Source organism: Staurois parvus, unplaced genomic scaffold (genome assembly GCF_062004578.1).
Source record: "Staurois parvus isolate SC_StPar_1 unplaced genomic scaffold, SC_StPar_1.0 ptg000818l, whole genome shotgun sequence".
NCBI classification, from domain to species: Eukaryota; Metazoa; Chordata; class Amphibia; order Anura; family Ranidae; genus Staurois; species Staurois parvus.
In genome coordinates, this window is record NW_028318614.1 from 7,546,452 (window position 1) to 7,561,299 (window position 14,848).

The 14,848-nt window shown below is 39.7% G+C and overlaps 2 protein-coding genes across 6 annotated transcripts in view; both read left to right on the top strand.

Moving 5' to 3' along the window:
• LOC149444031 (3-galactosyl-N-acetylglucosaminide 4-alpha-L-fucosyltransferase FUT3-like) overlaps positions 1-2,286 on the top strand; it is a 25,775-nt gene extending 23,489 nt beyond the window's left edge. For all 3 annotated transcript variants that reach the window (XM_089655000.1, XM_089654999.1, XM_089654998.1), the window contains exon 3: positions 531-2,286. In XM_089655000.1, the coding sequence (XP_089511126.1) occupies positions 538-1,596 (1,059 nt within the window). In that variant the 5' untranslated portion in view covers positions 531-537 and the 3' untranslated portion in view covers positions 1,597-2,286. The remainder of the gene's footprint in view (positions 1-530) is intronic.
• The window catches only part of LOC149444032 (3-galactosyl-N-acetylglucosaminide 4-alpha-L-fucosyltransferase FUT3-like), a 27,363-nt gene extending 13,482 nt beyond the window's left edge, over positions 1-13,881 (top strand). For 2 of the 3 annotated variants that reach the window (XM_089655003.1, XM_089655002.1), the window contains exon 3: positions 10,519-13,881. In XM_089655003.1, coding sequence (XP_089511129.1) covers positions 10,526-11,584 — 1,059 coding nt within the window. In that variant the 5' untranslated portion in view covers positions 10,519-10,525 and the 3' untranslated portion in view covers positions 11,585-13,881. Of the gene's footprint in view, positions 1-7,880; positions 7,971-10,518 lie in introns of all 3 variants that reach the window. The other variant, XM_089655001.1, reaches the window with a different exon arrangement.
• The last annotated feature ends 967 nt before the right edge of the window (positions 13,882-14,848 follow it).

Sequence of the window (14,848 nt, forward strand, 5' to 3'; positions counted from 1 at the left end):
AGAAGAAAATTATTTATTTGTAAAATTTTATAACATAAACTAAGAAAAACTTAGCCTGAAATTGTTTAGGCCAGCTGGTGTCCTCCACTGAGCATGATCAAATTTCAGTTTCATTCTAAGCTCTTCATTCATTTTCTCCTTTTTCTTATCTGTGCAGCCCATATGAGTACAGTCACACATGTGGGTGTATACACAGTGGTAAATGACTCCACCCCCCGCCTCCTTTCCTTCCTCCTCCTCCTCCATGTCCTCCTATTGCAAAACACCATGGGTGCGGGATATAGTATGCTGATTGATTACTGTACATTCACTAAAAAATTCACAAACGCGCTTAGTTTTAATATAAATCTGTATTTATATGGCATCAGTGAAGTCCCAGAAGGCTAATCAACTAAAGTATAAAAACTGAAATATCAATTTTAGCTGATATTTGGCTATACTCTGAATTTTTTTTTAAAGGGTTTGATACTACTCAGACCATGTTATATAGAACACTGATTTGTCTATTTCTATTTGTTCTTGGTTTTTAGATATGCAATGAAGCCAACACAACAACCATCATTGCGTCATCATTATTTTGTTATATTCCTCATTCAAATTATAATTGCCCTTATGTTATTCAGTTATAATCGTATTAGTAATAATTACATCATAAACAAGGCTTCCATTGAACAGAAATGCACAAGTTCCTCAGCTCTTTCCAAGAAGCCTGTTATCTTGTTATGGACGTGGCCATTTGGTGACCAGTTCCCTTTAGACAAGTGTCCAAAACCCTTTGATAGTCCACAGTGCTTGCTTACAGTCAACCGTAGCTTGTATAGCACAGCAAATGCAGTTGTATTCCATCACAGAGATGTATGTGGATCCAAAAACCAAATGCCTCAGGTGCCAAGACCAGAAGGACAGTATTGGGTGTGGTTTAATTTGGAATCTCCAAGTCACAGCCAAAACCTGCACTTCATGGACAAACTCATCAACCTCACGATGTCCTACCGCAGTGACTCTGATATTTTTACCCCTTATGGATATTTAGAGCAGAATGAAGTTGCTATTAACTATACAATCCCAGAAAAGTCTGAGCTGGTGGCTTGGATTGTCAGTAACTGGAACCCTAGTTCCAGAAGGGTTCAGTTTTATGAGGAATTGAAGAAATATATAAACATACATGTTTTTGGTCGACAACACCTACCTTTACCCACTGATAAAACTGTTTCAGTTGTCTCTAAATACAAGTTCTACTTCTCCTTCGAGAACTCAATACATACAGATTATATAACAGAAAAACTCTGGCAAAACGCTTTGGTTTCAGGATCTGTGCCAGTGGTTCTTGGCCCACCCAGAGAAATCTATGAGAAGTTTATTCCATCTGATTCCTTCATTCACGTGGATGACTTCCCCAGTGCAAAAGAGCTGGCTTCCTATCTTCTTGAACTGGACAAAAATGATCAGAAATACCAGGGATACTTCAAATGGAGGTCAAAACTAAGGCCAATGGGAACTTTTTCCTGGATTGTGCATTACTGCAAAGCATGTGTAGAACTACATAATGCCCCTTCGTATAGAACCATATCAAGTCTTGGCAAATGGTTCACATGACAAGCAAAATAACTAGGAAAACAAATGCAGTCACCACATTTAAAGATTGGCAAGATGCAATATATTGGAATTTTGTGTTTGTGTTTATTAGCACATTAAAATCTCTGCAGCAGTCCTGAAGTGTCAAAATTGAAATCTGCTTGGATACTATGTACATTACAATAATACTTTGTATTGCCCTATTGGATGTTATTAATTATTATTGATGTTTCTAAGACATATTTATAAAAGTTGCCCATGGGAAACATTAAAGATCCTACCTTTCACATTCCTAAGCCAAGCTATAAATTAAGAAAGTTGAATCAACAGCACCCTATTGGCAATTCTGTGGCAGTCAGAAATGCTTCAACCCTTTAAGTGCCAGAGCCATTTTTGCACACATGTTTAGAAAATGATTTACATTTGTACATATGTGTGTTTGTGTATATGAGGGAGTGGGGGGGGGGGTTGCCTCCCTGCTGCCAGTTTATAGATGGATAGTGCAGAAGCGGTGTTCTCTCTCTCTTCTTCAGAATGTTCCTTCTCCGTATGTGAACATTGCACTACATCCTATTTTTGTCCTCATCCCATTTCTCTCCCAGTGGAGATACTGCCATGCAATGCATGACACAAGGCTTACACCACGTCAAATTCAATGGCTTATGATAGTGGCATTTGAAATAAATTTTGTGATTTTAATGCATAACTTAACTAACTGGTGTTTTATTAGTTCCCTAAAGTTCAGCTTTGAGACTATACCTAGAACTTGTAATTATATTGTATTATATGTATAGTTTTGATAACATTTGTGTGCAAAGTGTAGTGACCCAGAGAACGTCATCAAAAACTATTCTCCTAGCACATGTTCTACCCCTATACTTGCATTAAAAAGGCACCCCCAGAGGTTTAGAAGGAGCTTCTGGTATGTCATGGAGGGACCAGGGAGCCCCCAAACCCAGGGCACGTTGATGTGCAGGTTTTAAATTTCCAAATTAGTTTGTGAGATAGCTCTGCACTTTCCTACCTTATGTCCCTCTATTGGTACATATCTGTGTTGTGATGGCTCTCCACCAACCAGTTTCAGTCTCCATTTGCAGAATACAACTCCCTGGGTTTAAAGGGTCTTGTGTGCTGTACAGCACAGCAGAAGCTGCCTGTAGGCACCTAGAGGAGGCCACTGTTTGATGGAAGTGGTGGTTTATCATTATTAAAATGAGTACAGGTACATTTTAAATCTATTCATTAATAGTTACTACACATTATTGCTGGTTGTTTATACAAAAGAAAACCTGTACTAAGAGAAATCTGTTGTCTGTCATTGTTTTCCTTGCCTTCAAAAAAGGCTAGTCTTAAATGTACCACTTACCACCCAAGGAACGCTGATGTATGGGTTGCCCTATTCAGGATGCAACACCATCCAACACACTGGAGTTTATATACTAAAGCGAGAGAGTGCAAAATCAGGCTCACTTCTGCATAGAAACCAATCGGCTTCTAACCTCAGCTTGTTCAATTGCGCTTTGGCAATAAAACCTGTAAGCTGATTGGTTTCTGTGCAGAAGTGAGCGTGATTGTGCACTCTCCAGCTTGTAAATAAACCCCACTTTTTTGGAGCTACACGTCCAACAAGACAACCAAAAACCAACCGTAGTAAGAAATCGCAAAGCAAAATGTATACAGTACAAGAATAACAATGCTTGAATCGAGTATTTCTGGACCCAAACCCCACCTGATACCTGTGACGATTGCGGCGTCAGACCCCAGCCCTTGTCACCAAACTTATGACCGAAGGACTAGCCAATCTAAAACTGCGCTGTCACGTGCGTAACATTGCCACGCCTAGCTGCACCCAGCACAAAGATTTTCCAGCTAATGAACCACAACCTGTGTACCTGCAGCCTGAGAGCAATTGTTACTGGGTCAGGTTAATTATGCAATTAACCCTTCACACTGCCACCACCTCCTTTTTGTACAAAGAAAGAGGAAACTCTGCAATATCAGCAATAACACTATGATGGTTGAATAGTCGTCTGTATACCACTGTCACCACAGGCAGGTTATACAGAGGTTTAAACACACACAGTAGCGCTCTTCAGAGGCAGGGATTCTTAGTTTGCATTAAAGAGCTTTAGAAACAGTTCAACACTTTCAGAAAGTAAGATTTATTACTAAAATGTCAAAAGGGTTGAATAAAAATATTTACAGAAAAAGATGTAGCCAATATATATATATATATATATATATATATAATATACAGAGAGCAATAACACAGCAAAGCGATAACAGAAGGGAATTTAGGGAGGTAAAGTACTTGCCAAACGTCCTGGTTTAAGCAGATCAGGTTTCATGAGCCAAAAGGATGCCTTATCTCCCAAAGTTAGTTCCAATGTTAAAAAGGAGAATCTTCAACTTCCCTTAGCTTAGTTTTTTCTAGGAACTCAGCAGGGTGTCTCCCTGAAGCAGAGAACCAATTGCCTCATTTGGGCAGGTGTTGCAGGCGGAGACCCAAGCTATGACCAAAAACTCTCCCATTTGATGTCATGGTTCATAACTTATTCTCGGTGCATTTAGCAGCCTTGCCACTATTAGATTAATATGCAGATGCATCTGCTGAACGGTTAGATATGAAATATGACATACCTGCTTGGATGGTTAAGGAGATATAATTTTCTGCTCTCCTGTATATGCCAGCTAGGGGATGTAATATATCAGGCAACTTGTATTAAAGTGAGCCGTCTGAATATGTGCTCCATGTTTATGTAGTTTATGTCCTATTTAAAGATATAAAATTATATGGAAAAGTGAGTTTTTAAATGTCAGTCTGTTTTTACGACTACCTGGAATGTCTTTGAAGTTCAATGAGGGCTTGGTTTATGGTTTTACGATCCCTTCTCCAGCAAGAGTCTCGCAGACATAGGGGCACCGCTAGTGTGGGATTTATAACCATGACGCCCTCCCAATGAGTTTGCTGCTTGTGATCTGCATCAAACAGACCACATGTCACTCAACAAAGAGGGAGGGGGATGAGCAAAGCTGATTTGGGAGTAGAAATGATACAAAATGGAAGATCCTTTGCCAAAATGGAGGTTCTCATCCATCTCTGTGTGCACTTTTGCTACAATACCTGACTCTATGGAGGCCTAAATATAGGTGAAACTACTGCCTGCTATTCAGTGGGTAGACTATGGAGCTTTCCCTTCCTCGCCCCCCCAATCCTCTCCTTTTTTTTTTTGGTTCTTCATACCCTGGGTATAACCCTGAAATTGTACAGGATACAGCACTGCTTACTTTGTATATTGTAACTATTGTTTTTTCCTGCTTTATGTTGGATGTACTACAACTTGTAGCTATTGTACTACGCTTACCATGTCAAACAGTCTATGGTTACTCAACTGTATTGTTGTTTCAATTCCTTTTTACAATAAAACTCCTGTATATATTATGAAACTAAGGCCTAAAAGTCTAAGAGTCCCTCTACAAACCCTCCCACAGGGCAGCTGTCTCATCCTTCTAGGACATGTGGTCCCATACAGTTCTCCACATTATAGAGGCTGCCTCCCAGGGCATATATTCCTGACAGTTCCAGGCAACTCCCTGCAGTCTTTCTCCACTCATTGAGTGGGCTTCTCCAGCTGCCCTGAGGCCAATCCCTGCACTTCTGCTTTCTGGGCAGTAGAAAGGCTTTGTGCATATTATTTACCTAGAGAAGTCTCTCTTGTCCAGATGACCAAAAGTCATCAGACTGCTACCAGTTGCCATCATCTTAGATGTGTTGTCAGCAGCCCAGTAGTCCTTCAAGTGACACTCTATAATAATCCTCTTTGCTCCTCCCCTCAGTTGCTACATAAAAGGTTAAAAGGCAGAGGAGCTGGGACAGCAGGATAAGTAACTAGATGCTCCCAAAAGAGGAGGGGGCTATAACACATGCTTTTCCCTGTAGTTTTTACATTGGTGACAGGATTAAAACACTCAGGCTGTCCTGTAGACAAACTGTCAGAGAGATGTCAAATGAAAAAAAAATGTGGATTATAGTTTAAAATGCTGAATTATTTACCAAGGACTATGAATTTTAAACACATATCTCTTTGTAAGATTTCAGGAATTTAACAACCTTTATGTTCAAAACTTTATTTCATACAATCCTGATACCTTCCAACACTAAGACTTTCTGTTATATCCTAATTAGAGAAGTAGCACCACTGAGTGAACAGACCAGAAAAATTAGATACTAGACTAGATCTAAATCCTGTGCAAAAAGAGTCTACACCACTGAAACAAATCAAATAATATAATATACAAATCTTGTCATCAAAATAGCTTCAGCCCTTCTTGGAATGCTGTCATACAAAAATGTTGTGTGTATAGGGCAGGGGTGTCAAACTGGTGACCCGCTATCTGTTGTGAAACTACAAGTCCCATCATGCCCCTGCCTTTGGGAGTCATGCTTGTAACCGTCAATCTTGCAATGCCTCATGGGACTTGTAGTTTGGCAACAGCTGGAGGGCTGCCAGTTTGGTATAGGGCATTTTGCACTATTGATCAAAAATAGAATTTCCTCAGTCCTGTCTACACTGCGTTCATTCAATAGCTGCGTATATGACTGCTCTCATAAATGGAAGACTATAAGGCTAGGTTCACATATGTGCGGGTGGTGCCGCTGCAGATCCACACAAAAATCCGTGCAACCGCACCACCCAGACAGAGGAATGTGGACCCGCGGGCAGGTGCCTTTAATTCCAATGGCATGCCGCCCGCACTGGAAGTTGCAACCGCACTGAGAACCTTGGTTCCCGTGCGGGCTGCGTTTTCAAAAGAAGTGCAGGGACTTCTCTGCGTGTCCCGGGGCACGGGAGTCCATTCAAATGAAAGGGCTCTCGTGCCCACACAAAACGTGGCCCGCAGGAACGTGGATATGTGAACCAGGGGTAACTCCTAGCATAAGACCTCATGAAAAATTATACCACTTTTAGTTTTACCCTGTTTATGGTGATCTGCTTATAAACTCGTTAATTTCACTTGAGTCAATTCTCTTATCCCCAAATTATGTGTATTTTTTAATACAATTATAATTATTCCTTATTATAAATTAAACATCAGTATACATGTTAAATAAATTGAACCCAAAACCATTATAGCTTTCTTTTTAAGGACTGGAATGAAAACCATTATAACTTTCCTTAAAAGTAGTTGTAAATCCTTCCATATACCCAGATGAGATGAGATAAAATCTTCCTACATAACTTGTACCTACATATCTACAGCCATCTTTCCCCTTACATCCATTTAAAGTGCAGAATGTACACAGGATATTTCAGCTCTGAAAAGCAGGGGGCAGAGAGCTGAAGTTACATCGCTGAAGAGTGCTGATTGGAGGGAAGACACCCCCCCCCCCCCTTCTCACAGCACAAAGGAACAGAGCTGAGGCTGTCAATCTGCTGGAGATCCCTCCTCTGTCACCATTCTACTCTTGGTATCAGGAAAACTTGCCAGAAGTGACTCATGCTGATAGCAGAAGAAGGAGGTAGCAGCAGAAACAAATGACACTTAGTGCTCTGGATTGAGACAAGCACACACTACAGAGGGATATGCATTGTTCATATTTCATGTCTGAGATTTACAATCACTTTATGGACTGGAGTACAAACCGTTATAGCTTTTCATTAAGGACTGGAGTACAAACCGTTTTAGCTTTCCATTAAGGACTGGAGTACCAACTGTTGTTATAGCTTTCCATTAAGGATTGGAATACAAACCGTTTTCGCTTTCCATCAAGGACTGGAGTACAAACCGTTTTCGCTTTCCATCAAGGACTGGAGTACAAACTGTTATAGTTTTCCATCAAGGACTGGAGTACAAACCGTTATAGCTTTCCAATAAGGACTGGAGTATAAACCGTTATAGCTTTCCATTAAGGATTGGAGTACAAACCATTATACAGTTGATTTCCATTAAGGACTGGAGTGCAAACCGTTATACAGTAACTTTCCATTAAGCATTGGAGTACAAATCATTATAGCTTTCCTTTAAGGACCAGAGTGCTTAGAGTGAAACTTGGAAAGAAGGGTTTAATCTGATTGGCTGAGAGGAATTAACCAAAGCTCTTCGTACAATACTTTGACACATCAAGCTTTATATGGTTTTCAATTGTTATCTTATTTTCTACTGATATTCCAATATTTATGTCTTCGATCTTCATAACCGCAATATTTTAGAAACCGTGTTGGCAGCAAAATGAATGCAGTTTGAATGAAAAATTAGTGTATGTATAGCTAAAACGTTTTTTAAAATTTTTGTTTTGGATATAGGAAAGGGTGATAAGCCATTTCAGTTTTTCTACTGCCTGTGCCTTGAGCAGATTTCCCTTCACTTCCCGTCCTACATGCGCAACAGAAAAGGTAAGGATATCCCTAAAAAGTGAAAATGATTCTCCTTAGACAGTTGTCAGTGGAACAGTTGTTCCCATTGATAGATTTCTGTATACCTACTGTTTCTATGACCACTGTAAAATTTGGAATTTCACATCACTTTCTTTGTTGGGGACAATGGCCAGCAAGACAAAAAGAGAGTGGATCTCTTCAGGTGGAGACAACAAAATGGGTCTATTCCTTTTCTACTCATAAACTTAAAGTATATGTATAGCCATTTTTTAAAAATAAATATCTCTAGTGTACGGGCAGTGTCAACTCCTCTTGAAACTATGGGGCTTTCTAGTCTCACATTTTAATCATTAGGTGCAAAAATGACTGTCTTTCCAAGTACGTTTCTGTATCTTATAGAATGTTGTACACTACAGCATTACAAACTACCTTTCAATTCTTTGTATAATTTTGCTCCTGTACAAATCCGTTCAAAAAAAGGATATAGGCAAAAGTGTAAAGAAGGGCAACCAAACTGAGAAGAGGCATGGAGGAGCTCTGTTATGAAGAAAAATTAGCTGAACTGAATTTATTCTCTGTTGAGGAGATTAAGAGGGGATATGATCACCATGTATAAATATAGTACATACTGTTGGTGGTCTAAATAAGGAACTTAGTGTGGAGTTATTTGCTTTCAGGTTATTATAGAAGAGAAGGGATCTATCTTTACTTCTGGAAGAAAAGGGATTTAACCTCTCTATATGGAAAAACTTCTTTGCAGTAAGTGTGGAATAGACTGCCTCAAGAACTTGTTCTGGACAGCTCTGTAGATTGTTTAAAAAAAAAAAAAGAGCTGGATGCATTCCTAAATGCACAAAATATAACTTGATATTAAAGGATAAGTTCACCTTTTGACCAAAAATATTAAATTTTTGAAGCCTAAATTATGGGCACAACTGTGGAGGGAGGTACATTCAGCACAGAACCCAAGGCCTCTCTCCAATCAACACTGCTTGTTCGTAATAGTAGAAGAGTGTAGTGTACAGTATCTGCCATTGCCCTGTACATGTGCACAAACAGCTGCAGATAGATTACATCGAGCCAAATCTGTGACGGATCTTTTTCTATCATGAATGAACAGGTGGTGCTAATTGTTCATTCATATTAGTGACAGATTGCACCGTGCTGTGGCTCTGTGTGTCTATCTGCCGGCTGCTTTTATACATACTCAGCACCAGCTATTGGATGACACAACATTGCAGTGATATGTGATCTTCCATTTTTATGAATGAACAACAAGCAATGCCTGGCTGCCAAGTATGAGCCTGCCGGGCAGAGATAATCATTCTTTCATAAAACTGAAAGGTCGCTCAGTGCTTTGGTGCTCTGTGCACCATCAGCTGGGCAGTGTATGTGTAAATGCAGCCGCTGGTAGACACACAATGCCAATGGCTGTGTGATCTACAGTATGTGAATGGCAGTGCTAGTCTTCAGAAAGGTTCCTGCTGCCAGAGACCAGAGCTGTCATTCACAAATCTGACACCTTTCTAACAGCATGATTAGATAGGGGAAGAACAGTCCATCCACACTGCTTAGCAATGATTGAGGGATGGATTTGAACAAGACCAAGTGTCATATCCACTTGGTCTCCAGGGGGGAATAGATGACATTTTAAAAATTGTAATGAGATTTCCTCTTTAGCCACTTCCCAGTCATGCTATAGCAGAAAGATGGCTACAGCATGGCTCTCCTGTTCTGGAAGGACGCCCATGGGGTGCGCATCAGCTGCACTCTGTATCTTTTGGACAAACCTATCAAAGCGGCCCATTACCATGTGATCAGCTATGTGCAATCTCAGCGGGGCACATGTAAACAGACTTGCCAGTTAACGATATTCCTTTCCTAGCACTCTGTCTCTGTGTGAAGAAAGAAGAGCCAATAAGTGGCAAGTCTGACAGGGCATAGTGCGTACATTGTTTATACTGATCATCATCAAGGCAGTGATCATCAGTGCAGCCTCATCAGCACACACCAATGAAGAAAATCATTTATTTTGTAAAATTTTATAACATAAACTAAGAAAAACTTTTGAATGTGTGTATGTTCCCATTGCAGCCTGAAATTATGTAGGCCAGCTGGTGTCCTCCACTGAGCATGATCAAATTTCAGTTTCATTCTAAGCTCTTCATTCATTTCCTCCTTTTTCTTATCTGTGCAGCCCATATGAGTACAGAGTCACACATGTGGGTGTATACACAGTGGTAAATGACTCCCCCCTCCCTTCCTCCTCCTTCTCCATGTTCTCCTATTGCAAAACACCATGGGTGCGGGATATAGTATGCTGATTGATTACTGTACATTCACTAAGAAACGCACAAACAAGCTTAGTTTTAATATAAATCCGTATTTATATGACATCAGTGAAGTCCCAGAAGGCTAATCGACAAAAGTAAAAAAAAACTGAAATATCAATGTTAGCTGATATTTGGCTATACTCTGCATTTTTTTTTTTTCTTTCTAAGGGTTTGATACTACTCAGACTATGTTATATAGAACACTGATTTGTCTATTTGTTCTTGGTTTTTAGATATGCAATGAAGCCAACACAACAACCATCATTGCGGCATCATTATTTTGTTATATTCCTCATTCAAACTATAATTGCCCTTATGTTATTCAGTTATAATCGTATAAGTAATAATTACATCATAAACAAGGCTTCCATCGAACAGAAATGCACAAATTCCTCAGCTCTTCCCAAGAAGCTTGTTATCTTGTTATGGACGTGGCCATTTGGTGACCAGTTCCCTTTAGACAAGTGTCCAAAACCCTTTGATAGTCCACAGTGCTTGCTTACAGTCAACCGTAGCTTGTATAGCACAGCAAATGCAGTTGTATTCCATCACAGAGATGTATGTGGATCCAAAAACCAAATGCCTCAGGTGCCAAGACCAGAAGGACAGTATTGGGTGTGGTATAATTTGGAATCTCCAAGTCACAGCCAAAACCTGCACTTCATGGACAAACTCATCAACCTCACGATGTCCTACCGCAGTGACTCTGATATTTTTACCCCTTATGGATATTTAGAGCAGAATGAAGTTGCTATTAACTATACAATCCCAGAAAAGTCTGAGCTGGTGGCTTGGATTGTCAGTAACTGGAACCCTAGTTCCAGAAGGGTTCAGTTTTATGAGGAATTGAAGAAATATATAAACATACATGTTTTTGGTCGACAACACCTAGCTTTGGACTCTGATCAAACTTTTTCAGTTGTCTCTAAATACAAGTTCTACTTATCCTTTGAGAACTCAATACATACAGATTATATAACAGAAAAACTCTGGAAAAACGCTTTGGTTTCAGGATCTGTGCCAGTGGTTCTTGGCCCACCCAGAGAAATCTATGAGAGGTTTATTCCATCTGATTCCTTCATTCACGTGGATGACTTCCCCAGTGCAAAACAGCTGGCTTCCTATCTTCTTGAACTGGACAAAAATGATCAGAAATACCAGGGATACTTCAAATGGAGGTCAAAACTAAGGCCAGTGGGAACTTTTTCCTGGATTGTGCATTACTGCAAAGCATGTGTAGAACTACAAAATGTCCCTTCGTATAGAACCATATCAAGTCTTGGCAAATGGTTCACATGACAAGCAAAATAACTAGGAAAACGAATGCAGTCACCACATTTAAAGATTGGCAAGATGCAATATATTGGAATTTTGTGTTTTGTGTTTATTACTTTAAAATGTGTGCAGCAGTCCTGAAGTGTCAAAATTGAAATCTGCTTGGATACTATGTACATTACAATAATACTTTGTATTGCCCTATTGGCAATATTAATTATTATTGATGTTTCTAAAACATATTTATAAATAACAGTTGCCCATGGGAAACATTAAAGATCCTACCTTTCACATTTCTAAGCCAAGCTATAAATTAAGAAAGTTGAATCAACAGCACCCTATTGTCAACGCTGTGGCAGTCAGAAATACTTCAACCCTTTAAGTGCCAGAGCCATTTTTGCAATTTTTGCACACGTTTAGAAAATTATTTACATTTGTACGTGTGTATATGAGGGAGTAGGGGGGAAGGGGGGGTGGTGTCAAACATTATTTGAAGGGGGTATAAGTTTTATTTTTGCACTTTTATTTTATACTTTAACTTTTTTTCATCACATAGGAGACACAAAGTCCCCTATGTGATGCAGTTTTAGTGACAGGGATTTTTTAATGAGACCTCAGTGGTCTCCCTGATGTCTGACTTTTACTGGCCTGATTTTTTTCTATGGCAGATATGCAATAAAGCCTGGTTGCCTCCCTGCTGCCAGTTTATAGATGGACAGTGAAGAAGTGTTATCTCTCTTCTTCAGCATGTTCCTTGTCTGTATGTGAGCATTGCACTACATCCTATTTTTGTCCTCATCCCATCTCAGTGGAGATACTGCCATGCAATGAATGACACAAGGCTTACACCACGTCATATTCAATGGCTTATGATAGTGGCATTTGAAATACATTTTGTGATTTTAATGCATAACTTAACTAACTGGTGTTTTATTAGTTCCCTAAAGTTCAGCTTTGAGACTATACCTAGAACTTGTAATTATATTGTATTATAAGTATAGTTTTGATATCCTTTGTAATAAAAGTCTTTAAGGGGGTGTGCAAAGTGTAGTGACCCAGAGAACATCAAAAACTATTCTCCTAGCACATGTTCTACCCCTATACTTGCATTAAACAGGCACCCCCAGAAGTTTATAAGGAGCTTCTGGTATGTCATGGAGGGACCAGGAAGCCCCCAAACCCAGGGCACGTTGATGTGCAGGTTTTAAATTTCCAAATTAGTTTGTGAGATAGCTCTGCATTTTCCTACCTTATGTCCCTCTATTGGTACATATCTGTGTTGTGATGGCTCTCCACCAACTAGTTTCAGTCTCCATTTGCAGAATACAACTCCCTGGGTTTAAGGGGTTTTGTGTGCTGTACAGCACAGCAGAAGCTGCCTGTAGGCACCTAGAGGAGGCCACTGTTTGATGGAAGTGGTGGTTTATCATTATTAAAATGAGTACAGGTACATTTTAAATCTATTCATCAATAGTTACTACACATTATTGCTGGTTGTCTATACAAAAGAAAACCTGTACTAAGAGAAATCTGTTGTCTGTCATTGCTTTTCTGGCCTTCAAAAAAGGCTAGTCTTAAATGTACCACTTACCACCCAAGGAACGCTGTTGTACAGGTTGTCCGATTCAGGATACAACACCATCCAACACACTGGAGTTTATATACTAAAGCGAAAGAGTGCAAAATCAGGCTCACTTCTGCATAGAAACCAATCCGCTTCTAACCTCAGCTTGTTCAATTGCGCTTTGGCAATAAAACCTGTAAGTTGATTGGTTTCTGTGCAGAAGTGAGTGTGATTGTGCACTCTCCAGCTTTAGTAAATCCCACTTTTTTGGGGCTACACGTCCAACAAGACAACCAAAAACCAACAGTAGTAAGAAGTCACAAAGCAAAGCAAAATGTATACAGTACAAGAATAACAATGCTTGAATCGAGTATTTCTGGACCCAAACCTCACCTGACTCTAGTGGGGGCCTAAATATAAGTGAAACTACTGCCCACTACTAGTGGGTAGACTATTGAGCTTTCCCTTCCTTACCCCCTCTCTCCCCCTCCCCCCTTCCCTGTTCCCCTTCAACCCCCCCTCTCCTTTTTTTTTGGTTCTTTATATCCTGGGTATAACCCTGAAATTGTACAGGATACAGCACTGCTTACTTTGTATATTGTAACTATTAATTGTTTTTTCCTGCTTTATGTTGGATGTACTACAACTTGTAGCTATTGTACTACGCTTACCATGTCAAACAGTCTATGGTTACTGAACTGTATTGTTGTTTCAATTCCTTTTTACAATAAAACCCCTGTATATATTATGAAACTAAGGCCTAAAAGTCTAAGAGTCCCTCTACAAACCCTCCCACAGGGCAGCTGTCTCATCCTTCTAGGACATGTGGTCCCATACAGTTCTCCACCTAATAGAGGCTGCCTCCCAGGGCATATAGTCCTCATAGTTCCAGGCAACTCCCTGCAGTCTTTCTCCACTCATTGAGTGGGCTTCTCCAGCTGCCCTGAGGCCAATCCCTGCACTTCTGCTATCTGGGCAGTAGAAAGGCTTTGTGCATATTATTTACCTACAGAAGCCTCTCTTGTCCAGATGACCAAAAGTCATGAGACTGCTACCAGTTGCCATCATCTTAGATGTGTTGTCAGCAGCCCAGTAGTCCTTCAAGTGACACTCTATAATAATCCCCTTTGCTCCTCCCCTCAGTTGCTACATAAAAGGTTAAAAAGCAGAGGAGCTGGGCCAGCAGGATAAGTAACTATAGGCTCCCAAAACAGGAGGGGGCTATAACACGTGCTTTTACCTGTAGTTTTTACATTGGTGACAGTATTAAAACACTCAGGCTGTCCTGTAGACAAACTGTCAGAGAGATGTCATTGGTACAAATGAAAAAAATGTGGATTATAGTTTAAAATGCTGAATTATTTACCAAGGACTATGAATTTTAAACACATATCTCTTTGTAAGATTTCAGGAATTTGACAACCTTTATGTTCAAAACTTTTTCATACAATCCTGATACTTTCCAACACTAAGACTTTCTGTTATATCCTAAAAATACAGAAGTAGCACCACTGAGTGGACAGACCAGAAAATGAGATACTAGACTAGATCTAAATCCTTTGCAGAAAGTGTCTATACCACTGAAACAAATCAAATAATATATACATTTTTTTTTTGAACTAAAAAGCTCATAAAATTTCCAACATACCTATGTAGCGCTATATCAACTCCATACGCATTGGGGTTAATTTACTAAGACTGGAGAGTGCAAAAATTTGGTGTGG